Genomic DNA, 26,610 nt, shown 5'->3' on the forward strand with positions numbered 1-26,610 from the left:
TCAGAGATGATTACAGACAGTCAAATAGAGAACGGGCAGTTGAAGGCCGACCTTAAAGATAAGGTCATGTACACCTTGCTGAGGAAGCATCGTCATCAGACCAAAAAATCCAATCTGCGCTCCCTAGCTGACATTGGCAAAACGGTCTCCAGTGCAAGTAGGCTGTTTTCCAACACGGATAATGGTAATACAGGTGCCAGTTTGGTGCAGTTTTATATCCATTTTTACCTAGTCCATCATTTGTCCACAAATCTTCAAAGGAAGATTTTGCTGTGTTCTTTTGAATAGTCGACATCATTACGTACGTCAATAGCTCTATAGGTCTCAACTGCCACAGCACATATAAATGACACATTTGCAGGTATTTGAACGATCTTATGTTTATACAGATGTTAGCTTTCAAATACCTCATGAGCTGAAAACACTTGTACAGGATTTATCACAACTAACTAAGCATAATCAGCCCCTAGTACCCAGCTTTAGAAGAATAGTTTGGTGTATATATATGAGTTTGTATGAAAACACAATTTTTCAACTACTTCACATGTAGATGACGTGTTAAGTGTCCAAAGTCTACTTCCTTACTTTATCACTGAAGTAATGAGGCTGTTGTTACCAACTAAACCTAAAAGCCACCAGTCACACAAAAAGTTTCTTAATGATATCTTTTGTTTCTGTGACTGCAGTAAAGAACTGAGACCTGTTAATTATTGCTTCAAATGTTAGCAAGGTTTGCCTCAATGTTTTAGTGCTTTTCATTTCACCAAACTATTCTTTTAATTACCTCATTTATGGGTTTGATTTATTGATCATCCTGACATTTAGAGCATTTTACATCACTTCATCTTGATGCAGTTTACAATATATTAGACAAATAAAACTGCAGATTTTTAAGGCTCATCCAAATACTGGATGATACTTAAAGGAGGAGATGTACATATAATGTTTCTAATGAACATAGTCCTAAAACCTCTCACTAACTTTAGACTTAGTAAAGAATTACACCTACATCAATTCTTTTACTAAACATTCAATTTTTACAGTTGACTAACTCCCTTAAAACATTACAGCACCCACCCACATTTACATTCTGCTCTGTACTGACTGTGTTTAATGAAATGAAATGTCTGTGTATGTCATTTTGTTTTTAAATGTTGCATACAATGTGATGTTTCATTAGATTTTTTTAAGGAAGTACATTGTTATGTACAGGCTAATCTAATATCATTTATTAGTGGCTGTTGGCTAATGACACTAATACTATCTTCATTAAGGTCATGGCCTAGATCAAGTTTGACTGATCAGCAGTATCTGTATGGATGCAATATCCACAAAAGCTGCTGTCTGTAAATGGCTGTACACACCCTTGATAAACATTTTCTTTAGTGCCGTGTGAAGCAAAATTATATGAGGTTATATATTATAGTTATTAACTTATATTGCTTGATTGAACTTTTAACATTTTTCATCTTTCATCTTATTAAAAGTGATATTTGAAGGATTCAGTAAATTTGTCTTGATTTGTAAAATTTCACTTTCATGCATTTTCGAGATTTGGACATGCCAAACTAACAAAAAAAAAAGTAAATTACAGCAGTTAAGCTTTTCATTTGTGTACCTTTACAGCAGTCATTGTATGTCTTCTGAGCTACTTTATTATTCTAAGTGATGGCTTCTGATTGGCCTGTTAAACAAGTTACTTCCTCAGGCATCTAATAAGATGCAACTCCAGTCTTTCACATTCTTTCACAAAAACTAACTCTAACATCACTACTTTTGCTTTAGGACACCTTTCTTCAGTTTCCTTAAATGCTTTGCTTTTTTCTTCCTCTTTCTCTCCTGCTGCTTCTGACACTTAAAGCTCGTAGTCCACTTGAGAACTCAGTGCCTTGCCTAACTGCTCGCGCCTCTGAGGAAGAGCTGCAAGCCCCTGGAAGTCCGAGCATGGGATGGCTTAGTAAGTCAAGTGACTGTAGCCCCCCACACTAGAATCCACGTCACAGTCAACCCTAACATGTATGTGGTGTTTGTTGAGAAATAGTGAAAGAATAACTGTTCAGCTTGTCATGGTTATATAACATTAAATAATATTAAATATCTGCCAGTGTAGTCATCTTTACTCCAAGATCTTTTCATGCCACTCAGCTTTACTTTATCATAAACAAAGATTCTGATACATTCCTTTCACTAGCATTGGATTCGTAATTGAACCTTGAACAAGACAAATAAGCAAAGTTTTGTCTTCCTCGTCATTTTTTAAAGCTTTTTAAGCAGCTTTTCTTTGTCTGCATCAAACTGACACCCATGCCGTTATTGCAATTTATTTTGTTTTCAAATATAGACCAAGTATAGACAGTGGCATCAGGAATGCTCTGCTTTGCTTTGTCTTTTATTCCCTCTTTGTACTATATGCAGCAAGGCACCCTAGTCTTGGTTTAGCTAGAGATGGATAATTTCTTTTCAGAAAGTTATTTTCCACTTCACTTATACTTCTGATGCTGTTTGTAATGATTAGAGAAACCATAGAGTTGTAATAAAATCCTGAAGTGGACTATTAATTTTACTACGTAATTTGCCAGCTTTGGGTTTAGCTGTTAAAGGTAAATTGGCTGTTCCACCTTACATACCACATTAGCTTCTCAGTATTTAAATTTTAACTGTGACTAAGTTTAAGAAAGGCAGTTTGTATCAATTTCTGTGATACTTTGGTAAATTAGTCATGTTAAATGCACACACATTTTTAAGTTGACTCATGGAGTTTATTTTTTATAAATATTTTAGTTTGATAATTTACATTACATACATATTATACATTACATATACAGTTTCAGACTAGGTGTGCCTCTCTTTTGCTTGAGATTTGCTTTTGTTTGAGATGTGCTTTCTGGATTTCTCTTGAATTATGCATGCAGAGTGGAATGGGCCACTGTTTCTTGTTCGTGCTGAACTCTCTTTCATTGCTTTGCCATATGGAACTGAATATGATTAACCATATTAGGACTGCTCATTTTCCTCAGGTAGCCCTACTACTGCACACCGGAATTTGACGTCAAGCAGCATGAATGATATCTCTGATAAACCAGAGAAAGATCAGGTATGCACACTGTCATATTGTCAAAATATTTCCATACTTCTCTTGCAACTAAATGCTTTGATTTTGCAGACTAAGTGAAAGGAAGACCATATATGGTATGGTTGCTTTGTTAAGACACTTGTGGTTCAATCAGATTGAGGTTTTAGTGATTTTGGAACTTAGTAAGCCTTTCATTGACAGTAATGCACCTTGTTTGTTAGTAATTAGTAGGGCCAAAGTACAGCATAATCTCTGGATATGTCCAGGTCCATTTCAACTCTTTGAAAGCTTCTGTTGTACTTTGCATTTATGCCATTTCCACATCACTCATGAGAACAGATAAAATGTCATTGGAATTTGCTACTCGTTGTTCCTTGGCTGTTTATCCACCAGGAAAATTTGATGTTAAGTGCATCACAGACGTAAACAAAAGGAGCCACAGAGCGGTACACAAGGACATATTCTGAGTAGATAAGCACTGCCGGCATACAATCTCAACAGGAAATGCTCAGCCACTTGCTGAGGGAATTTTGAGGGGCGATATAGTCTCTGATCTGGCACGGCAAGCATTAACAAAACAGAGGAACTGGACAAATTGGCTGAATGTTTTTTTTTCTGTCACCTGACAAGTCTGTGTGACCTTAGTGCTTAGCCAAGACTCAAGCTTCAGTTTAGGTAGCTGGCCTTTTTGTGACAGTTTTATGTGTCTAAGCATTCCTCATGAAGTGCCATAAGCTGCTGACCCTGTTAGGATTCACAGCTGCTGACAGCCTCAGATCAGCCAGAGAAAATGTCCTGATTTTGGTGGCCCAGGAAGAGGCCAGTGTGCTGGGTGGAGTGGTTTATGTTCCCCAGAAATGCAGACAGATTTGGATTGTAAACACAGATTTGTTTAGATGCATCACTGTGTGCCATGTGTTAGGAGAGTGTAGTTTAGAAACCTGATGGCCTGTCACACTAACACTTTCTGTTCAGCTAAAACCTTATACCATTCTCAAATATCTGGGAATTTCTGGGATCTGGTATTTAACAATGCAAATCTGAGGTTAAACTTTGGAATTTTTCCTTTTTTTTTTTTTATGTATTTTTATAATCATATTTTTGCTGTCTAAGACTCCTGGCTTAGGCTCTCTTCCAGTTTTAAGCCCAGAGCTTAGATTGCTGCACCACCCAAGAGCCTAAATTTTACTCTAGTCCGAGTGAGTCCCCTCTACTTTATTGTTTTTCCATAACATTATTAAATATCTAATCAACATGATTTTTAGCCAATGCAGTAAATCACAGACAGTAAAAGTCTGTTAACAGTTTTGTCATTGACAAAAGGAGGGAATTCGTCTACAGAGAGGAATTAACCAAATATTCCGCCTCATTTGTTCTTTCTGGAGATTTATTTAGAAGAGTTTTTTTTCTTTTCTTTTTTCCCTTTTATTCTACAAACATATGTTATGAAATACCTGAAAAAAAAAGGTTTGGTCACTTTGGCTTTAAGAGTCACATAGACCGACAGATAATATATTCAAAGAAAAGTATTCACCCCTGGACATTTGCATAATGCTAATCCTACCCCTAGGAAGGATTGCTCCAGGAAGCAAAGTAATTATAAAACACTTAATATATTATTAAGTGTTAAATTAAACCATTGAGTCAAGCATGTAGCCTGGCAGCAACGTTGTGGAGTTCTTCTGGCACTGCAAGTTAAGCTTTTCCTAGTTAAGATATTAACATCTGCACCCCTTAGAGTGATGGTGATATGGTTCATCTGACTGCCTTGTTCTATTCAAAACATAACTTTTTCAGTTACTTGAAGCGAAGCTGATTAAAAACTGATGTCAACAGTTTTTGTTGATATTACAATTTTAATGTAAAAAAAGGACCTGTCTGCAAAAGTTGGATATGCTCTGTTTGAGATTGATATCTATATCAATAAAAAATACACACATAAAATTAAAATTACTACTTAACTGCATTTTTGAAAACTGTGTAGAGTAGATCATCGGCAACCAGGCAAATATCAACCTAAATTTGAAACTGTTTTTAGCCTTGTACATTTTGTGCCACTGGTTTAAGAATATGTGAGAGATCTAGAAATTACATTTAGGTATCAGTGGGTAGAAGCCAAAAAAATACTGGATTGGATATCAAAAGGATAAAAAGATACAGATCCTGTAATATATCTTTGCTGAAATTGCGCACACACTTAAGCGGTACATTTCTCTGTTTTGACAGAAGGGCGTTTGGTGTTTGATCAGCTTCTAATGATTCTTTATTTTGACATTTTTAGTGAAGTGTTTGTTTTCAAATACAATGCACTCTACAAGTCATATACAATTGTTTCCCTGGACTGATTGAAATCTCAATTTATTATCTTCAAACTGTGTATCAAAGTCCCTTATTGCCACACCTCTTGAAGGAAAAATCAGTGTTTGCTGCAGTGTACCATGTGTCCTTAGACAGTATGTCCTTGGATGCTTTAGGTTGAAGTTCCACTGTAGTGTTCTCCCATCAATGAATAACCCAGTAAAGCCCATATCAGCTTAGTATGACATTTATGGCAGTACTTTAATGTACTGTTAAGTGCCACATTTATGAATGTCTTGGCCACTAATCGAATGAGACAAACAAGCAGAATTCAAATTTTATGAACTTAATACTTGACCACGGTTCTTACATACAAAGACTATAAAACTAATTTATTGTTTTAATACTTGAATGTGCCTTTGTTTTTTTGTTTTTTTTTGTGTGTGTGAAATTAATAGCCCACAAAAAGGATATGAAGAGTGAGGATAATGTCTTTGTGAGCAGTATTTGAAAAGTTACCCAATAGCAGTTTATGGCCATGGTGAGAATACTAATAATCTTTGGTCTGTAAATTTTATATGTGGCACTGACTCAAAGGGTGTGTGTCCACTAATGAAATTAGCTTTGAAGTTGGCCTACAGTGCCTCAGCAGTAGAGGTATCATTACCCTTCAAGCACTACTTAAATTTAGTAGAAGTGTCTGGGTTACCATTGGTTTCTGTGGAAGCAGAAGAAAGGTATGCAGGTCTAATATCCATGTAGCAGTCCAATGTTTGACCATCCATCTCCATGAGTGACTCCCTGAATCTTATTAATGTCTTTCTTTGGCATGTTATGAAAGGGAATGAATGCTTGATTTTCTTTTTTGTTTGTCCTTTGCTGTGTGCGGATTCATTAATTGCTGCTGTTTGTGTGTCTAGCTGAAGAACAAGTTTATGAAGAAGCTGCCTAGAGATGCAGAAGCCTCTAATGTGCTGGTTGGGGAGGTAGACTTCCTAGACACCCCTTTTGTGGCCTTTGTGAGGCTGCAGCAGGCCGTTATGTTGGGGGCACTAACAGAAGTGCCAGTTCCAACCAGGTAGGACTAGTTCCAGTCCTGAAACATTGCAAAACCTAACTGTTTTTATCTTTAGGTCCCTACTTTGGCTATCACTCTTGTATGTGTATGTTGACTTTGATTATCTTTGTCCTATGCTTTAGATCAGAGATCATAGCCATATATTTTTGGTAGGAGAATTTTACTGCAGTCATCATATTCCCATGAGACGTACATAATTAAGTGCTAAATTGTTTTATATAGATTCCTGTTCATTCTTCTTGGACCAAAAGGAAAAGCCAAGTCATACCATGAAATCGGTAGAGCAATTGCCACCCTTATGTCTGATGAGGTAAGACAACAAAAAACAGCTTTATATTTGGTGGTAGACAACTTTATTTATAATATAGAAATGACCTGCAAATGTATTGAATGGGGCCCTACTGTTGTGCAATCACAGAACTTCTGTTCAGATATGATGTCTTGAAGAAGTCTCTAATCAGTATTACCTTATCACCTCTTCATGAAGGTCTTTCATGACATTGCGTACAAAGCCAAGGACAGACAAGACCTTCTAGCTGGCATTGATGAGTTCTTGGATGAAGTCATTGTGCTCCCACCGGGCGAATGGGACCCTACCATCAGGATAGAACCTCCAAAGTCTCTCCCATCTTCAGACAAAAGGTTCTGACAAAATTTCTGCAATCATTTGAGTATCATCAGTATTTGTGATATACTGGAAAGTGAGAAATTTTAAATGAATCTGTCCAGTAAAAACAATTAGGAAGGTTATTTTAGGCAAATATTTTCCACTGGGTTTTCATAAGCATCCTTTAAAAATACTTTAAAAGCCTTCACATGTTCCAGTTCTCTGAAGAGAAAAAAATTAATAAACTGAAAGAATTAACTGACCTTTCAGTTTACCATGCTCTTTAAAATAAAACACAGTGGGAATCTTTTCCCTTCATCCTGTGGAGCCAGTAGCTTGAATGACAGACAGAGCCAAACAAGAGCAAGAGCAGGGTAACAGTTAATGAGATAAGCCGTGTCACGTCTATTGGACTTTAGTTTAAGTGTCGGCAGGCTGCCGTCTCAACGTCAGTCAATCTGTGTCGGCACAGTGGGCACAATGCCATTGTACAACTTTGTATACTGCTAATGCTTATGTGCAGAATGTAGATATATAAGTTAAATCAGTCTCTTTTTGTGCTTCAAAAATAAACATCTTTTTGGTTTCTGGTCAGTGGGGCTTGGTGATAAGATAACAAAAATTGTATATTGCTGATGACTAATAAGTAAATCAAAGCTGATGCTTGAATCGCTGTAATGGGAAATAGAATTAATAAAGTAGTAGATGATGCTAATTTAATTTTGGACAGCTTTCCAAACAATATTAAATAATAATGTTATCTTCCTTTGCTTTTGCTTTCCATTTTTTTCCCTTTTATTTGAATTGTTTTCTGTAGTGTACATGAGGGACTGTCCCTACCTTAATATCCACATAACTAAAAAAAATCCAAAAAGTATTGGTTAAGGTTTATAATAAATTATATAAAAATATGTCATGTACATGTTTAATTTTAATGGATCATTATGGTTTCTTTCAAGTAAAGTTGTAATCATTATTTGCAGATATTGTGAGGACAATTTTCATTTAAATTCATCATGCTGTTCAATGTTCTCTGTTTGTAATTTTTGTATCTGCTGTCCAGGAAGAACATGTACGCTGGAGGGGAGAATGTGCAGATGAATGGGGATACACCTCATGATGGGGGACACGGAGGTGGAGGACACGCAGTTGGTGATGAGCTGAAAAAGACGGGGCGGTGAGTTACAAAATGCACCTGATTTCTCACTTATCCCCCCTTCCTTAGTTCTTTGCTTCCTAAACAATGGCTCCAACAGATCGAATGTTCCAGTGTTCATTAAAGGTTAAGAGTTTGGATGAACATTTCTCACTGATTAATCCGACAGAGGGGAAAAGAAAGCGTCAGTGTGGTTGCTAAAACAGTACTGATTAGATGATTAGCACGATCCTGACAGGTTCCCAAGGTTTTAATTCAATTATAGCCATGTTAGAATTGGGTATGTGTTCTAACAACATAACGGTGTACTCAACTGCTTTATCATATTAAACACTACTATCAGTTTACTATGCAAACACTGTTATCTTGTGATTATATTATAATTCATGACGTTAGTTAAACAATGTATTGACATTGTAGCCCTAATACTCTCTCATATGATAGCACATGATATGTATAGCATATAGCATATGATAGATATATGATGATTTCATGTATTTAATAAATTGTCTACTTACCTACATTGAAAAGAATTATAAGAGATGGAAAAAACATTTTTAAGACACTGGTCTACAGTTTGAATTCTTATAATTTTAAATCTTTCAGATTCTGCGGAGGCCTTATTCTTGACATCAAAAGGAAAGCTCCATTCTTTGCCAGCGATTTCTATGATGCACTGCATATCCAGTCTTTGTCTGCCATTCTGTTCATCTATTTAGGAACGGTTACTAATGCCATCACATTTGGAGGATTGCTTGGGGATGCTACTGAAAACATGCAGGTATTTTTAAAACAAGATCAAAGAGAAACTAGGCAAGCCTAGATTTGCCAGACCGCCATTAGCCATAGGGCCATTGTCACAAAAGTGTTTCTGACATTGTAAAAACAGGAAATGCCCAAAATACCCTTGACCCTTGTCATTGGAAGATCTGGAGACTCTTTGGTGCTTCATATCAATCTCTTTTTTGCATGTGATTTTTATTATGTAATTGTGTTGTACAGAAAATATGGAGGGCAGGACTAATTCATGCAGTAATGAAAAAAAGCACAAAATGTTGTTCATAATATTTAACACCGGCATCAGTGTTTTTCCTTGTTTATTTTATTTTAAAAAATTAATACTAGATTATCTACCACCAAAGAACAAAGAAAACCGAGAACATTTTGTTTATTTTAAGAATTACAATGACTTATTTATTCAATGTAACTGATTAGAGTAAAACATGTGAAGTTCAATGTGACTGTGTGCAGCTATATATATGGAGTTATTAAAAAACACCACAAAATGTCTCTACACCACAAATACACACACTCATGTTAAATGGGACAAATTCAGCAGTTCTCCTCTCTTTGTGAGATATAATACCTGTGTAAATGTTGCAGAGTTCTGAGCCATCCTGCTGAGCTTGTGAACTTAATGCAGAGCTGAGGCTCTGGCCAATGCGCATGGTGTCACGCCAAACACAGCCCCAGAAACACACACCAACCGAGCATGTTCTTGTCTTGTTTCCTATTATTCTGCCATGGTTCACACTGAAGAACTTACTGTTCTTTGGTTCCAACTAGGAACAAATTCTTCTGGTTTGTGAACCAGTTTATGTCGGTGGAAATGCGCAGAACGGTTCCAAATTTAGTTCATACACTGGAATGGGAAATATGGCTGAACTAACAGTCTACTCACGCGTGCGCATTTCAACATTAGGAGTCAGTCAGTCAGTCAGTCAGTAAGCGAAAATGCCTCATACACAACAACTTTTATGCTAGGACAGAGACATCATCATCATAGTGCTCCTGCATAATACAATATGCAAGAATGTCAAAAGATGTAATTAATTCTTCCACTGATGAATAACTGTCTCTCCAAAGGGTGTGCTGGAAAGTTTTTTGGGCACCGCTGTCTCTGGAGCCGTCTTCTGCCTCTTAGCTGGACAACCTCTTACGATCCTCAGTAGCACAGGGCCTGTGCTTGTGTTTGAGAGGCTCCTCTTCAATTTCAGCAGGTTTTGAGTCTTCCTATTCATACATATAACCAAATCACAGGGATTGCTCTTAGTTACATACGTTTTTCCCCTACTTTTAATCTCCACTGTATACTAGTAGTGGTTTCCAGGTTTAGAGTGGATCTTCCTGTATTTTTAACTGTTTTCATGTATTACGCTATTGCACAGTATGCACTACTTCATGGGTACATATTTTCATAGAGAGTCTCAATATATTTTTCAGCCAATTCACAAAAAAATTTGGTTCCTGCAGGGACAACCAGTTTGATTATCTGGAGTTCCGGTTATGGATCGGTTTGTGGTCAGCCTTCTTCTGTCTGGTCTTGGTCGCTACTGACGCCAGCTTCCTGGTGCAGTACTTCACCCGTTTCACTGAAGAAGGTTTCTCCTCACTGATCAGCTTCATTTTCATTTACGACGCCTTCAAGAAGATGCTAAAGCTGGCCCACTACTACCCCATCAACTCAGATTTCAAGGTTGAATATGTCACGCAGTATGACTGCATGTGCATGGCACCCACTTTAGGTAGGAACCAATTCTCTAAATGTTTTCTTGCTTAATGGTGATCCCTTGCTGAATGTAGATGGTCTTTATTTGCTGGTTGGACATAAAAAGGTACTTAAATTTTTATAACCTATAGAACTTTCAAATAGGGTTATATAGGCTTCAGTGTGTGTTAGTAAAGCTTTATCCTTTTAAAGCTGTCAGCCATGTCACCCTTAGCCTACTGTATATGCACAGAGTGATAGGCACTGCTGACCAGGCTGAAAGAACTGCAGAATGTCCTGTCCATTTTTCAGTGAACTGATGCATATTACAGTGCTTCCACACTGAAACAAGCCTTTTGGTTGCTTAGACAAGCAAATGGCTTACTATATGCCCTTAATGCTTGAGTTCAAAGGCAATATGATTCTTAATGTACTTTAAAATGTTAATTTATTTGGGATATGCTTAAATTAAAGGTATTCTTAATTCAATACAGCATTGAATACAGCAAACAATGGTTTGACACTTGCACATTAATAAATAGTGGACAGCATGATTTTTTTTACTGATTTTATAAGTGCCTTTTTTAATCAGTTGGATTGCACATGAAGTGTATCATTATAGAAAGTACTTTCAACTATGAACAGTAATGTCTGTATGGGGCCAAGCTTAATCTGGACATTACGACTTTACCCATCCAGCCATAACCTTAAACTGTTTCATTAAATAAATTTAATACAAATTAATAATAAATAAAACAGAAAGTAAAGTCCTGGTATTGCATAGGACAGCATTTCTCAATTTCTTCATTGACTCTTCCCAAGTCCATACTTTTTTTTACAGGTCACAGCACACCAGAACTCAGATATTACGAACCATTAAGAGTATGGGTGTGCTGAATGTGGACTGAATTGGAATTTGTTAGTGTGTCACTCTAATGCATGTAAAAAATTATATTTTTTATTAAACATTTTTCTTGTAGTGTTACTTCCATTCCCTTTTCCATAACATTTCTCAGGAATCAGTTGTTAGTGCTGCCAACGGCCATTCCGATCCTCATGTGTAGCAGCTGACACCATGTATTTGTTGTGTTAGGCTGGATATTCATGTGTGCGTGAGGGGACGTGTTTGTGTGAGTGCACTCTCAGCAGGGATGCAGTAATATGCTCATGGCGAAATGGAGGTGACAGGGTTACCTCCCCTGTGGGTGGGCCAGTGGGCGGGAAGCATCTTTATCCGCCACCTACCGCCTGCCTCTGAAGCGATAGTCTTCACCCTCCTCCTGACTTCCCTTTGTTCATGATGCCTCAGACAGACTGTGGAAGAAGCAACAGCTGGGCACAAAGTAGTCCCAGTCAGTTATGAGCAGCCAAAGCTATAAGGCTCTTTAAAGATTAATGCAGAAGAAGGCTACTGAACGCTCACAGCATGCACCAAGGCCTGCACACAGCTCCCATGTGTGGCACTTCACCAGCAGAAGGAAGTAATGACTTATCTTGAGACTAGTTCTGCTGGAAGGAGGATGAAAACAGGACAAGCCTAATGTAATATAATTCAACACTAGAGGTGTCCTAGCCTCACTTTCTTGACACCAGCTATAATTTTTTTTCTGGTCACCTGCTGGTGCTGAAATTGACAGAAATGCTCTGTATGAATCAGATGGCAACTGGTTTTAGATCTGACTGACACATGCATTTTAGCCCGGCAATAATGTTTCCTTGTTTGAATTATATATTTATATTGTCCTTTTAATGGTCATGTAACAATTAACATTTTTATGTGAATAATGTGTCTAAGTGCTTAGTGCTGTGTATGATTTAGTGTATCACTGGGAAATGTGAGTCTCATTTAGACACAATACCACTTTTTCTTTTCTGATAGCAATGCTGATGTTTAAATTATGAATAGCTACAAATATGCAAATAATCACTTTATTAAAACCTAATGAAATTAAAGTGTTAAAAGAAAGATATGTTCTACATGTAGGTAAATGCATCCTGTTCTTTTTCTTTCAGTAAACGGGTCGGATATTTACAATGATGCAGACGACGGAACCTCTTGGTTATATAATTTCACAGATCTTGTAAGTTCTTTATGTATCAGTCTCAAATACTTTGAAGTTTAAAATATGTATTTGTCTTTGGTAAAAGCAGTCTGTCCTTTTCATATGAAGCATCTCTAAAACCATTTTAAATGTATTGGAAAACAATAAGGTACAACTGAAACAGTGTGTAATGTTTAGCAACTTGTAGTACACGTTTAAATATTATACCCAAGCTTGCATGAAATTTGGTCCATTATTACACTAATAGCTATATGTAGTGTCCTATGTTCTGTTAAGCATCTGTTAATGTTCTTCAAGGGAGGGGCTTTGGGTCCAGTAAAATAGTGCTTCTGTTTTCTCTCAAATATAATGAAATAGAAACAAAAAACGTACTGTACGTGAAACCAGCAACCTCTCATACAAACTTAAAGCTCAAAACTGAAATATCGAAATGTAACAAAAATGACTTACTATAACTCAAATGCTCCATTTACTGGCAAGCTAATACTCAAGCACGAATATTGGTGCTTTTAAATAAAAATCTCCCACTATGCATAGCAAAAATATCACTTTCAAAAGCACGTTTATAACAGCTATATCACTCACCAGATTGTTAAAACTGCTATACTTCTTAACAACATGTTAAAACTAAAATCAGATGTTAGTACTACTAACTACAACCGTGAGCCCCCTCACACTCAAGTTTTACATTCAATCACCACAGTGCAGGCCCAAGTCTCAGCTTTGGCGCAGTGTAGGAGTGTAGTTAGTGAAAACACTAACCTTCCACTTCACTAAAAGGAACCAAGAAAAACTTAGTGTTACCTCTTAAAATTTTATGGCACTTTCAGTACAGCAGCCATCCCTCACTGAACTCCCCTTGTCTTTAGCAAGATCAATTACAACAGTATTTTATTTTTAATGTAAATTTGCTCCCATAAGAAAACTCTAAAATCACATGATCACCTCATTTCAACCATGCTACATACAGCTTCCCCATAACAGAAACTTTAACTCTGTCACAGGTTTTTGGTCAAAGGAAAAAAGGCATGTAGTCACAATGGGCTCTGTCAGCAGGTGCCCTCAGTTTGAGCTCATTGAAATTTAATGCCTATAATACAATCTCTGCCACTATCTTTGTGGTTTCCCTGAAAGGGGTCTCAGATCTCCTCCTGCACTCATGATGTAGTACGGGACAAGGGCAGATACAAATTTCATTCTTCACCTCCATAATTTGTCCCTATTTTCATCGAAAACATGTAGGCTATCTTTCTACATCTCCAAATTACATTACTTTGGTGGAACAAAAAAGAGATAACGGTAATTGGGAGTTTACTATTGAATGTCCTTTACTGAGTTCACTGATTAAAACTAAATTAAATCATTTAACTTATTTAGATCCTCAGAGTAGATTTTTTAACCTGTGTCTGTTTTTGTACAATAGCCTACAAATACTACCTGGTCCTCACTGTCGAAGAAAGAATGTCTGAAGTATGGTGGGGAGTTGGTGGGCAAGGCCTGTGACTTTGTGCCCGACATCACCCTCATGTCCTTCATTCTGTTTTTTGGCACATACACCTGCTCCATGTGTCTAAAAAAGTTTAAGACAAGCCCCTTCTTCCCTACCACGGTAAGCAGCCATATAGAATTATCCAGTATACTTCAGCCTACCAGCAGTGCAGAATGAATCCCCTTTGCCTGCATGTAACTTTAATCTATTCACAAAGCTGTGAATTAAGAGGGCAGCATCCTGATCATCATAATAACATAACATCATGAAGTAGTTTAGCAGTTTATACTTACATTTTCTTTCTCTCTCTAGGTGAGGAAACTCATCAGTGACTTTGCCATTATATTGGCTATTCTGATTTTCTGCTGTGTCGATGCTTTTGTGGGTGTTGATACTCCCAAGCTCATTGTGCCAACGGAATTTAAGGTGAAACTCACATTTTTTTCCCAGTATAAAATCAATAACTATTTATAGTGAATAATAATGTATAAAATTCCAAATACATTGATATTTTTGGTTGGTTGCAAAATCAGATACATAAAATGTAAAATGTATAGATTGCAATGACCTGTGATATTATTTTAAATACTCAAAGTTTCTGTCCAATATTGACTTGCATTTTAGCAGTTTTTAATGGGACCTATCCTCTGATCCTCCAAATCTGTCCTTTCTCCTGTTCTGCAGCCCACAAGCCCTCTCCGTGGCTGGTTTGTGGCACCATTTGGGGGGAACCCCTGGTGGGTTTATCTGGCGTCTGCTCTGCCTGCACTGCTGGTCACCATCCTGCTTTTTATGGACCAGCAGATCACTGCTGTCATTGTCAACCGCAAGGAGCACAAACTGAAGGTAGATAAAGCATGAGTAGTTTGCGAGCTTCTGGGACAGATGGTTTAGCATGCTCACTTTGCACCACCTAGGTAAAGGAAGGAAAAATCTGCAGGGTTGTGGGCAAACATAGCCAGGCACACACTCTGTGCCTGTGCTGCTATATTTATAGAGCTCCTGTGAATGCAGAGCTATTTTTGCACTCCTGTTTTATTTCTAGGAAGTGAGTAAGAAATTGGATGTAAAATCAGCTTTGCACTAACATGCTGGTTGAGTCACACCTGATGGGCAGTGTTAAAATGGGATGGAAATAAGCCTGAAATATAAACTGGCTGCTTCTTGATTTAGTTCAAAGTCTCTGATGTAGCTTTTCCATGGTGAGAGGGCCACTTACACATTTTGAATCGATTTCTTTTGAATAATCTAATTATATAACATGATATTACAGATCATATGCTGAATTTTGTTTTGAAATAAAAATTCTCCATTCAGGCTGGCTCCACAATGCTTATTCAGCAGTCTCATCAACTGACCTCTTTGTTGCTCCCAGTATGAACAGATTCTGAGGAGCCCAACAAGGACGGGATTGTGAGGCAGCTGAAAACAATCCATTCATTTTCCTTTGAGGAATGTAACATGATACTTGCCTCCTTACACTGTGTCCTCCATCAAATATCTCAAAGCCTCTTTGCTAAGAAAGGGCTGTTTTATTGCTTTTGTACGAGTCATGTGGAGGTGAACCAGGTTAGGTCACAACAAACATGGATCCGGACTGCCTTTTTTCTTTTAGTGGATTAGAACTTTAGGATAGGTGTTGAAAAGTAGTTCCCTTTATTCTAGTGAAAAGTAGACGTAGACCATCAACTCACTGCATGTTTAGTCAGATAACACAAGCAAAGCTGCAAAATTTTTACTTTAAGCCTTTCTTTTCGATTGCACAGTCACCGGTGTATTGTTAAGGCATTTAGAACCAGTGCTGTAAGACAATCAGAATCTCACAGTTTGCCCCTATGTTACCACCTCATCTCTCTGGTTTATATTTTACAGAAAGGCGCAGGTTACCATCTGGATCTCTTCTGGGTGGCAGTATTAATTGCTCTGTGTTCCTTCATGGGTCTGCCCTGGTATGTAGCTGCTACCGTTATTTCTATCGCCCACATAGACAGCTTGAAGATGGAGACAGAGACCTCAGCTCCTGGGGAACAGCCAAAATTTTTGGGTGTCAGGTACGTTTCGGGAACATAAAAAGCCTTCATTCATGACAATATACAATACAAGTTGTATTAGACTGTTAACTCTAGGCCTGGAGGTGTTGTGGTCATACAGTCTGGGTAGAATATAGATACTTATTTTATATGTAATTAAAATTTAATTAAATTATATATACAATTTAATATATGTTGTGTATGTACTGACTGCAAAAATGTTTTCCATTGGTCTAATGTCAGCCTCATCCTCTATGTGAGAAGACCAATAAACTGGTGGTCTTATTTGCTGCTTGACTGTGGAGATCAGCACAGTGGGACACATTTGTGTAAAACGCTGCTTATTTAGAAAGACTTCAGGGAGGCGATATTGATTCAGCTGTAAGCTGCACAAATAGAAACAGTGTTGCTACCACAGACTTGTGGAAAATACAACTTGGATCTTTTAACATATGCATAACTTACCAGAAATACTTAATTTTTATTTTATTTACTGCTACTTCCAAAGCGAAAGGGTTGTATTTTAGATGAACAGTTAGTAGCAAGGTTTGTGGATATGGCAGTGTGTTCGGTCAACATGGCTTTCCCCTCTCTGTATTTACTCTAATTAATTCTGCTTTTAGCCTGACTTACTGCAACCGAAAAAACTATTTTTCATTTATCCAAACCTAATGTGACTAAAACCTGAACAGAACAAGTAAATTTGAAGCCAAACCCAAAATCCTCAATGAGGAGGTTTTCCAGTTTGTTTGATGGAATACTACAGTTGAAGGAGTGAGAATTCATTTCCAACATGGCGAATGGAAAGACTACCTTATGTTCAAAGGTCCAGTCTCTTGACCTCACAAACAAGGAGCTGCTACACAAAGTCATAGACTTAGAGTCAATATCCCGTCGCAGTAACAAGAGCTTAATGAAACTGCCAGAGAAAGTAGAATGTAAAGGTTCTTGCTCTTATTTGGAAAGCTGGATCCCTGTTGTTCTGGGAGTCTCCCGAAACATTTCCTGCACAATGACTGTGCAGAAGAGATCCTAACACTCCACCTGAATTTCTGAACAGAAGGGACAAAGCATTCTGGAACTACAACTAAACTACAAATAAAAATGTACAAGAACCAGGTGGTGAGGTTCTACCCAGACCTGGATGCAGTAACACACAAAAAACAGAAACAAATCAACAAGGTCAGAGGAAAGTTGAGAAATGTGGGACTTTGACATGGAACGCTCCTGTCCGCAAATCTTGATAATGACCAACTAGGGATGGACTCAGATTTTCCAACTGGTTATAGGATGAACAGATTAAATAGCTGAAATCAGAATACACCTGAGGCTGTTAAGACTGATACACAGCAAGCTGTAGCAGCCATATTCTTTGAGTGAGAGATAATAATAGCTATTGCAAATGCAAGGCTAATCTCTGAAATTTAATATCTAAGATGTAAAACCGATATAAAACGTATTTGAAAGGGACTTTATCATTGTTTAATGTGGCTAATATGATGGATAAGAGATAAAGTATTGAAAGTTTATTCATTCATTCATTATCTGTAAGAGCTTATCCAGTTCAGGGTTGCGGTGGGTCCAGAGCCTACCTGGAATCATTGGGCGTAAGGCGGGAATACACCCTGGAGGGGGCGCCAGTCCTTCACAGGGCAACGGATAGACACAAACACACACATTTTATCACACCTACGGACACGTTTGTGTCGCCAATCCACCTACCAACGTGTGTTTTTGGACTGTGGGAGGAAACCGGAGCACCCGGAGGAAACCCACGTGAACACAGGGAGAACACACCACACACCTCACAAACAGTCACCCGGAGGAAACCCACGTGAACACGGGGAGAACACACCAACTCCTCACAGACAGTCACCCGGAGCGGGAATCGAACTCACAACCTCCAGGCCTCTGGAGCTGTGCCACCATGCCACCACATGAAAGACAGATCAGTGCAAATAGAGCAGACATAATGATATTTGAGAAATCATAAACAGAAGCAAGATATCAGAACTAATCTGTTTTTTTTTTATTTTTTTTACAGGGAGCAAAGGGTGACTGGTGTCTGTGTGTTCCTTCTCACTGGGCTGTCTGTCTTTATGTCTCCCATTTTAAAGGTAATGTAGACGGAGTGGAGTTTTATTTATTTATTTGACAATAAAATATAGTGCATTTATATTTAGGTATCATCCATGTCTACTCAAAAAGGCATCAGGTGTTATTAAATCAACCTCAGGGGATTAGTAACAGTCATCAATGCTTTGTGTCTGACATGCTAAGCACTTCACTGTTATGATCTGCAGTTCATTCCCATGCCTGTCCTCTATGGAGTCTTCCTCTACATGGGGGTGGCCTCGCTCAACGGAGTTCAGGTGAGTTACAGCCACATTTTCCTACCATTCATATTCCTGGATGCTGACCAAGCTATTCTCATAATGCTTTACATTACTCTTAGTTCATGGACCGCTTGCAGCTGCTGCTCATGCCTGCCAAGCACCAGCCGGACCTGATCTACCTGCGGCACGTGCCCCTGCGCAAGGTCCACCTCTTCACCTTCATCCAGCTGCTGTGCCTGGCCCTGCTCTGGATTCTCAAATCCACTGTGGCTGCCATTATTTTCCCAGTCATGGTGTGTTCAGTGTGCTCACATTTGCTCTCTGGTTTAGAATGCCATTTTGAGATAGATATTCTGGACACAGATAAAGTCCAGTTTAATAAAAACAATTTAGTAGTCAAGTCAAGAACAATCTTAATTTGATTAATTTGTTTATGTTGTTTTCTTATATGAATTTAGAACTATTGTGTTGGCTTTCTTATGCCGAATATAGAAGCTGCTAACCTCCTGTAGGAATAGGCATTTAATCATGTGCAAATTCCTTTAGGCTCATTGACAAACACTGACGGAGACTGGATAGTTCAGTGTGTTCTTTTCTTTTCACATGTTATCAGTGAATAGAAAGATACAGAAAGTGCAGAAAGCCTTGACTTTCTGGCACATTTGACTACAGCCTTCTCTTTTAACATTGAACCCAGTGTAATATTATTTTTATGTTTACACAATGTGAATGGCCAGATCCTGGCTTTGGTTGCTGTGAGGAAAGCCATGGACTACGTCTTTTCTCAGCAAGACCTCAGCTTCCTAGACGATGTCATCCCAGAGAAAGACAAAAAGAAGAAAGAAGATGAGAAGCAAAAGAAGAAGAAGAAAAGAGGGAGCTTAGACAGTGATGCAGAAGATGTAAGTATCCCTAGACGTTTCCAATTTTTATGAACAAATATATTTTTTTAATATACTTTTATAAACAAATATAAATACTGTGTAGATGTAAGCAGTGTGTTATTAATATGACTGTTTGTGTGTGTGAACACATTGTTTATCAGTCATTAACTTGCATTGCTCAGTTTTACAGAAGATACTATTTTGGCTATGTAAAACTGGATGTTAAGTAGTCCTACATTTAGCAAAATATAAGAAGGATATCATTTCAGCAAGATACAGTGTAGTACAGAAGCATTCTCTAGGTCATGTTTAAGGAAATATCTGTCTCTCCTCATTCAGTGGATCTCATCACAGCTCTAGAGGGAAGAACCAAACACTAGGGAATACTGCATTAGCCAGCACAACTGTCATTTTCCATTAGGCTTCCTATTTAAAAACCCACTACAGCATTGTTTCCTTCTCCTATTTACCTATGACTCAGGGTCTTTGGAGACCAGTTTCTTTTTCAGAAGGCCATACAGATTCACTGTGTAATTTATAAGCAACACCATTTATCTGTAAGTTTTTTTTTTTGAGTTTAGAAATTATTGTTCAGAAGAGAACTATTTCTAATTAATGTAAAGCTAAAATGTCTTTGTCATTCATAACTATTTATGCAAAAAAAGGATCACACATTTGTAATTGATTATTATACAATATTATTGTAACTGGCACCCTGTCCAGTGTGTGTTCTAGACTTCTAATCAGTGTTTTCGGGTAGGCTCCGGATCCACCACAACCCTGATCAGGATGAAGCACTTAAAGAAAATGAACAAATGAACGTATGAATGATTGAATGAATGAATGAATGAATGAATGAACTAAGAATCTTGACTGATTTTTTTTTAAAAATTCTACATTGGACATTTGTTGAGACGCCAATCAAATCGTTTAGAGATCTGATGTGAAATAATGCTGTGGAGAAAAATGGCTGGCTTGGATTGTATACTGTTGGTTCTGAATTTTATAACATTTTAGAAGCATACGTTAAACAACATAAATAAATCTAATATTTACTTCACTTGTTACGATATTGCTCCCTCAATGCAATATTGACCTAAAAGCTCTCAGTAGATTTAAGTAGATTCATTGAAGTGGATCTCCCCTCCATGACTATTCAGAGAACACTTTTCCCTTTCTGCAGTCTGACTACCAATCCAATGAGAACGTCCCCAGCATTAAAATTCCCCTGGACATGATGGAGCAGGAGCCCTTTTTAGGGGATAAGGACTCTGACAGTGAGTAGAAGAACAGCGTTCCACTCTGAACTCAGGCCCTCAGAGGGGTCCCTGAAGCCAGCCTGCGGCCTCTATAACCTCCCAGCATGCATTTCTGTGTCTTATTTTTCTTTCATTACTTGCTATTACTAACATCTTGTTTCTGATCATACATTGGATTCGCTCTCAGCATGAACAGAAACCTCTTAATAATGTATTTTTCTCTTTTCTCTAACCATGCGTTCACTCTTTTATGTTTCATTTAATTTGCATGCTCCCTCTTAGAGATCCTCATCTTTGGGCATTTACTCATGGGATTTGTGGTGTACTACAAAACATATTTGCTCCATTTTGCGTCATTTGCTTAGCCAGTGGGTTGCTGGACTTCATATCTCCAGAAAGATCTTTTAGTGGTCAAGTGGTGTTTAACATGACCTCGGTCAGATGTGGACACTGAGCTTCGCTTGCATTTGAATTGCAAGTAGATGGATCCAAATGGCCGTGCATGAATTAACAGAATGTTTTTCTTTCACTCCTCTTTTTTTATTTGGCTCTAATACTGATGCTTTTTTAATACTGTGTGCATAAGCGTGTGTACTGTACCATTCAAGAAAAACTGTGCATGTAGAATACTTCAGTTTGGGCAATTTTTGTAGTTTTGTAGTAGATTTAAATATCGGTATTAAATATTATATAGTACTAAATATAAATTGATCAGTATTTAATATACTTTTTAGTCAGCAGGTATTAAGTTTAAAACATTGTGCTTTTCCAGATCAATAAGTATTTTTAAATGCTAGAATTTATCTTATAACATTATTTTTGATGTTATCATTCTACTGGGATCATCTGTAGCTTATCCTTTCATATCTCTGGATGTTTTTGCATTATTGTAAATGTTTTAGAGATTGCTAGATTTCTTCTAAATATTTAAAACCTGCAAAGTTGCACAAGGCTGGCATATGAGAATCGTTATATAGAATTAGATGTGACCAAATTGATACCATATTACGGAAAATATTAATTGTGATAGCATGTGTGAAGTAGAATATTAGGGCAAGCCTTTGCTGAACTCCTTCTAACATTTTCCTTTGCAGGAGAAAAGAACCCTTCATTTCTTGAACGATATACATCATGTTGAGAAACTGCACTACTACCAAGACAGTCCGACGTCAAGGTGAGTCAAGAGGTGTTTTGAGGTCTGCGGGGAGATTAATTTATATGTGGCATATTTGAATGTGTGGGATTGGGAGGGACACTCATCACGTTGGCATTAGCAGAAGTGAGTCATGACAAGAGGGCTTCTGCATAACCTCATCCAGGTGGAGGGGTAGGGAGGCTGTGCCGGATGAGGAGCAGAGGATTTTGGGTGGGTTAAGCAGTGCCCAGATTAGTGAGAGTGAGGGTCAGACAGATCTGTAGTCTGGACAAACTGCTAAGTAGTTTACTGTTATTCCTGCTTTCCACAGTGTGTTATCCTCTCAGTCTCTATATGTGCCCTGTTTTGAGTGGCAGTGTAAAGTGGCACAATGTATGGACAAGCTGCACTGGCAGTGATCCAATAATCTCAGGCTGGTGGTGATAAATACAGGCTTTAAAATGATTATGGAGCTTAGACGTACATTATCACGATCATGGTTCAGATGCCTCTCATAGTCTCAGACGTTGTACACCTGTACTCTTCAACGGGCCGATTTACTACAGCCATCTGCCTTGTAGCTCCACCAACCTGGTGCTCTAGATTGTTTTGATCATTCTCTGATCTAGAGGTCGCAAACACAGTGTGCATGAAGACCGCCACTCCAAGCAAAGCCCAGGGAAAGTGAGGCACCAAAATGCATGTGTATTTTAAATGTCATATTTGTTTTTTTGTCCCAGTCCAGAGAGACTGCCACTAAATGTGCCTCAGATTAGAATAGACATGGACCCAGATGACGATGAAGATGGGTTCTTCTGGAAGAGTCGAGGATCCGAGACGTCAATATAATCCTTCTTGCCCATTCAGCTAATCAGAATTCTGCAGGATCACCCATCACTGTACACAGATTATCTGTGAATTCTCTCGTCCTTTGGAAAGGATGTTTTAAAGGGATGTGAAAAAGGCTTCCCACAGTGCTGTCTGGGACCATGTCAACGAGCACAACGTCTGGACACTTTACTAGAGTCTTCATGGATGCCATTTTGATTCTTCTCCTGATTTCAAGCAAAGAACTCTCAGTAGTCGCTCATTCCTCGCTTACTTCTTCAGAAAGCTGGCTGACCCACCATCACTCCTTACTACTATGCAATTTCTACATTCACTTTTCCTCTGATCAAAAGAAAATGCTGTAGTTACCTTTGTTTTCTTTCTTCTTTTTTAACTAAGTGTGGGGAGAAGACCCCGGCTCCAACCATCACAGCCCATTCGTTCCCTTCCTCACCTGTTGTTTCCTTCATCTTTTTGATATAAGGAATTACTGTAATTGCATTTTCCTGTAGCAGGAAAATAATATATTGATATGTTTTGTTTTATTTTGTAGCTCTACCTCTTGTTTTAGATAACAGGCATTCTGTAAAAAAATTTTTTTATTTGTTCAGCAAGGGATTTTAATGTTAAAACCTTGTCTGTGAGTTTAGTGTACCTCCCGAACAAAAACACTGAAGAAAGAACATGCTATGAAAATGGAGAACAATAATATTTGCAATAATATGTACTATAATAATATATTGTTATACATAGTTGTTCTTAACCTTTTAATATTTTATGGTTTTGATCCTGCGTAGCTTTATGACATTACTACAAGATTACTGTATTATTAATACAGTATTAAGATATATTTTTTGTATTCCTTTTCAAAAATGAAATACATTCAAGTGCAGATTATTGTATTAATAACTAAAGATCCAGCTCTGATTTTTTAAAATAATATTTTGCACTATGGTTGCATTCATTTACTTTCGTAGACATTTTCATGTTGCAGATTTCTGCAACCGATATGTGGTTATCACTGCCCTTATTTTTATCCTGCTTTTTCCAACTAGATCTGTTTGTCGTGCACAAATGACCGAAGTGACTTAACCAAGAACTGCAATAATAGACCTGGAGCTGAAGTAGAATTGTGCAGTGAATTTAGTCCATTGTGTGCATTATTCAAGCGACATCTAGATAAAGATCGAATGTTCATTCATTATTTGAATGTTTGTACATTACTCATTAGCTTTAACGAGTAGTCATCATATAGAACGGTGGATATTGTTGCTATCTCAACAAAACCTTGTATCTTCAGAAAAAAGAACAGGAGTAAATATATTACACATTTAGTTTGAAGCATTTCTATGGATCGATTCCTCTATAAACTTTAAAACTGTAAATGGCAGCTGGGATTTTCAATGTGAAAACAATAATGATTATACAAGGTATTGTTCTGAGAGCTGATTAATATATTTATGGACATGACATGAAATACACACATATGCTAAGTGAGCTCGGTATATCGAGCTTGTTGCAGAGATGGTGAAATGTGAAATCTCCCTGCATGTCCTCATGGCCTGTATGAATGACCCTCAGCCTTTTCCCGCTCTCCGTCCCACTGTTTTTACTCTCTATTCCTATCTTTTTCCAAAAAAAAAAAAAAAAAAAAATGACCAGATTTTTTAAAATCACCAGTTCTGTACAAATGACACTATAATGATGTTTTTTTTCAGAATCAAGTTGTTTTAACAGTGTATTTGAATGAAATTTTAATTATATTTTTGGGCGCTGTGTAGAGCAAACCGATGAGGAATACTGAAGAATGTCGCAGAGGTGTAAACATGTCGGGGTGAACTAGATTATTTAAACAAATGAAGCTCGTAATAACAGTAGGGTGTTTTAAACAGGTAACATTTAAAAAAATCACAATTTTGTGACTTTTTAGGACATAGTACAGACATGATTATTTTAGAAATTTCTATTTTTCAAAAGAAATAAATAATAAAAAAAATAAACAGACTTTATTAAATTGTGTCTGGAGCATTTTTTTTTTAAACTTTTCCCCTCTTTTACATGACATTTTCACGTTATTGTTGTAACTTTAACGCACAGGTGAAATGGAGCTACCTACATTTACTTGAGCATTTTTAAATTGTGCTGCACGGTGGTGCAGCAGGTAGTGTCGCAGTCACACAGCTCCAGGGACCTGGAGGTTGTGGGTTTGATTCCCGCTCCCGGTGACTGTCTGTGAGGAGTGTGGTGTGTTCTCCCTGTGTCCGTGTGGGTTTCCTCCGGGTGCTCTGGTTTCCTCCCACAGTCCAAAAACACATGTTAGTAGGTTGATTGGTGACTCAAAAAAAAGTGTCCATAGGTGAATGTGTGTCTGTGTTGCCCTGTGAAGGACTGGCGCCCCCTCCAGGGTGTATTCCCGCCTTGTGCCCAATGATTCCAGGTAGGCTCTGGACCCACTGCGACCCTGAACTGGATAAGTGCTTACAGATAATGAATGAATTTTTAAATTGTGATATTTTATTTCTACTCAGGTTCATCAGTGAGGAAACTATTCTCCTTTTCAGGTTATATTTGTGCATTTTAATCAGTAATGTTCATCACCATTTCCTTTTTGGTGTGTTTAATATTATTCTACATTTACCACATGTTCTGTACTGCTCTATCACATTTGTATTTTATTAAAATATTATAGACCTAGAATGTATTAAAGAATAAGAATAGAACTGAGTTTTAAAATCATCAGCTCCTGTACTGATATAGTCTGGTTTATGTGCATTTTGATCAGTTACTCATCAAATAACTCAATATAATTTTTATATTTTGCCATGCTTAGATTTAATGCAATTATAAATAATAATATCATAAAATAATAACAGTTGTATTACTGTTTTTACTGCTTTGAGATGTAACACCTGCCTTTCAACACAGATGTAAACAAACCTTTGATTTACAAACCACACCCACACACCCACACCCCTCTAGATTTTATGCAGTACAACTGTGCCCTCTAGTGTTCAACATTTGTTTTGAAAATAAATAGAAACATTAAGTGGTGCTTTAAAGGAGTGTACAACAGTCTGCGTCGCTCTGAAGAACCATTTCATTAAGTGAATATTAAATCCTACAGTGAACATATTCATAACAGCTTTCTCTGCAAGCTCCTTGTACCAGCCGTCTCTAATAATGCTCATCAAATAATGTAATAATTTAAATATATTATGCATTCACATATTTAACCCTTCCTGTCCTGCAGCCATTCTAGTCTATGTTTAGGTTTTAGTTCTTGTGAGACCAAATGTCCAGAGAATAAAGTCTTTCTCCAGTAAATCTGACGGTTCAGCAGCAGAAAGCTCAGTAAGGTAATGATTGTGCCGTCTGAGGAAACCCCATAGGCTGAGCACTGACAGAAAGATTAGAGCTAGTAAAATTGCCCTTGACGCCTCATATGACAGCAGTAAGATCAATCTGAATCTGGTTACTTTTCATTTCACCACAATTATTGATCAGTGTGGTTTTCCCTTTATTCCCACGGAACCCCGTTTTCATCCATTTAAATGTTTACACACACACACACTTTCATTTTAATAATTTTTCTCAATTTATCAAAGCTCGCGGTGATATAATAAGTGTTTTATTATAGTGACTTTTATTGAAAATATATCATAAATAATAATAAATTGAAACAGATACAACCATTTTAATTGAACGTTCTTCTGCTGCTTTTATTGTTATAACACATTTGTGGCTCTATGCTTGTTTTTGGTTATTTTTTTAGAGTGATAATGATCAGTGCACCCTTTCATAGTATTTTATTTTTTTACCAAAACCCAAAGATAGCAGTAGATATTGGAGTAGAGTATTGAACTTAATTAAACAAGCAAAAATTCTC

General features: G+C 37.5%; 1 protein-coding gene across 7 annotated transcripts in view; it reads left to right on the forward strand.

Annotated features, from left to right (window-relative positions):
• Nucleotides 1-24,723, forward strand: part of LOC136678213 (electrogenic sodium bicarbonate cotransporter 1-like) — a 48,945-nt gene extending 24,222 nt beyond the window's left edge. For 3 of the 7 annotated variants that reach the window (XM_066656173.1, XM_066656172.1, XM_066656171.1), the window contains 22 exons: nucleotides 5-184; nucleotides 1,862-1,957; nucleotides 3,018-3,094; nucleotides 6,292-6,449; nucleotides 6,672-6,759; nucleotides 6,937-7,091; nucleotides 8,120-8,233; nucleotides 8,819-8,993; nucleotides 10,079-10,212; nucleotides 10,466-10,737; nucleotides 12,714-12,781; nucleotides 14,187-14,372; nucleotides 14,565-14,678; nucleotides 14,937-15,098; nucleotides 16,125-16,303; nucleotides 18,327-18,399; nucleotides 18,586-18,654; nucleotides 18,738-18,911; nucleotides 19,356-19,520; nucleotides 20,686-20,779; nucleotides 21,856-21,935; nucleotides 22,637-24,723. In XM_066656173.1, coding sequence (XP_066512270.1) covers nucleotides 5-184; nucleotides 1,862-1,957; nucleotides 3,018-3,094; nucleotides 6,292-6,449; nucleotides 6,672-6,759; nucleotides 6,937-7,091; nucleotides 8,120-8,233; nucleotides 8,819-8,993; nucleotides 10,079-10,212; nucleotides 10,466-10,737; nucleotides 12,714-12,781; nucleotides 14,187-14,372; nucleotides 14,565-14,678; nucleotides 14,937-15,098; nucleotides 16,125-16,303; nucleotides 18,327-18,399; nucleotides 18,586-18,654; nucleotides 18,738-18,911; nucleotides 19,356-19,520; nucleotides 20,686-20,779; nucleotides 21,856-21,899 — 2,777 coding nt within the window. In that variant the 3' untranslated portion in view covers nucleotides 21,900-21,935; nucleotides 22,637-24,723. The remainder of the gene's footprint in view (nucleotides 1-4; nucleotides 185-1,861; nucleotides 1,958-3,017; nucleotides 3,095-6,291; nucleotides 6,450-6,671; nucleotides 6,760-6,936; nucleotides 7,092-8,119; nucleotides 8,234-8,818; nucleotides 8,994-10,078; nucleotides 10,213-10,465; nucleotides 10,738-12,713; nucleotides 12,782-14,186; nucleotides 14,373-14,564; nucleotides 14,679-14,936; nucleotides 15,099-16,124; nucleotides 16,304-18,326; nucleotides 18,400-18,585; nucleotides 18,655-18,737; nucleotides 18,912-19,355; nucleotides 19,521-20,685; nucleotides 20,780-21,855; nucleotides 21,936-22,636) is intronic. The other 4 variants (XM_066656175.1, XM_066656174.1, XM_066656178.1 and 1 more) reach the window with 2 other exon arrangements.
• Nucleotides 24,724-26,610: the final 1,887 nt, after the last annotated feature.

This window comes from Hoplias malabaricus, chromosome Y (assembly GCF_029633855.1).
Source record: "Hoplias malabaricus isolate fHopMal1 chromosome Y, fHopMal1.hap1, whole genome shotgun sequence".
Classification (NCBI taxonomy): domain Eukaryota; kingdom Metazoa; phylum Chordata; class Actinopteri; order Characiformes; family Erythrinidae; genus Hoplias; species Hoplias malabaricus.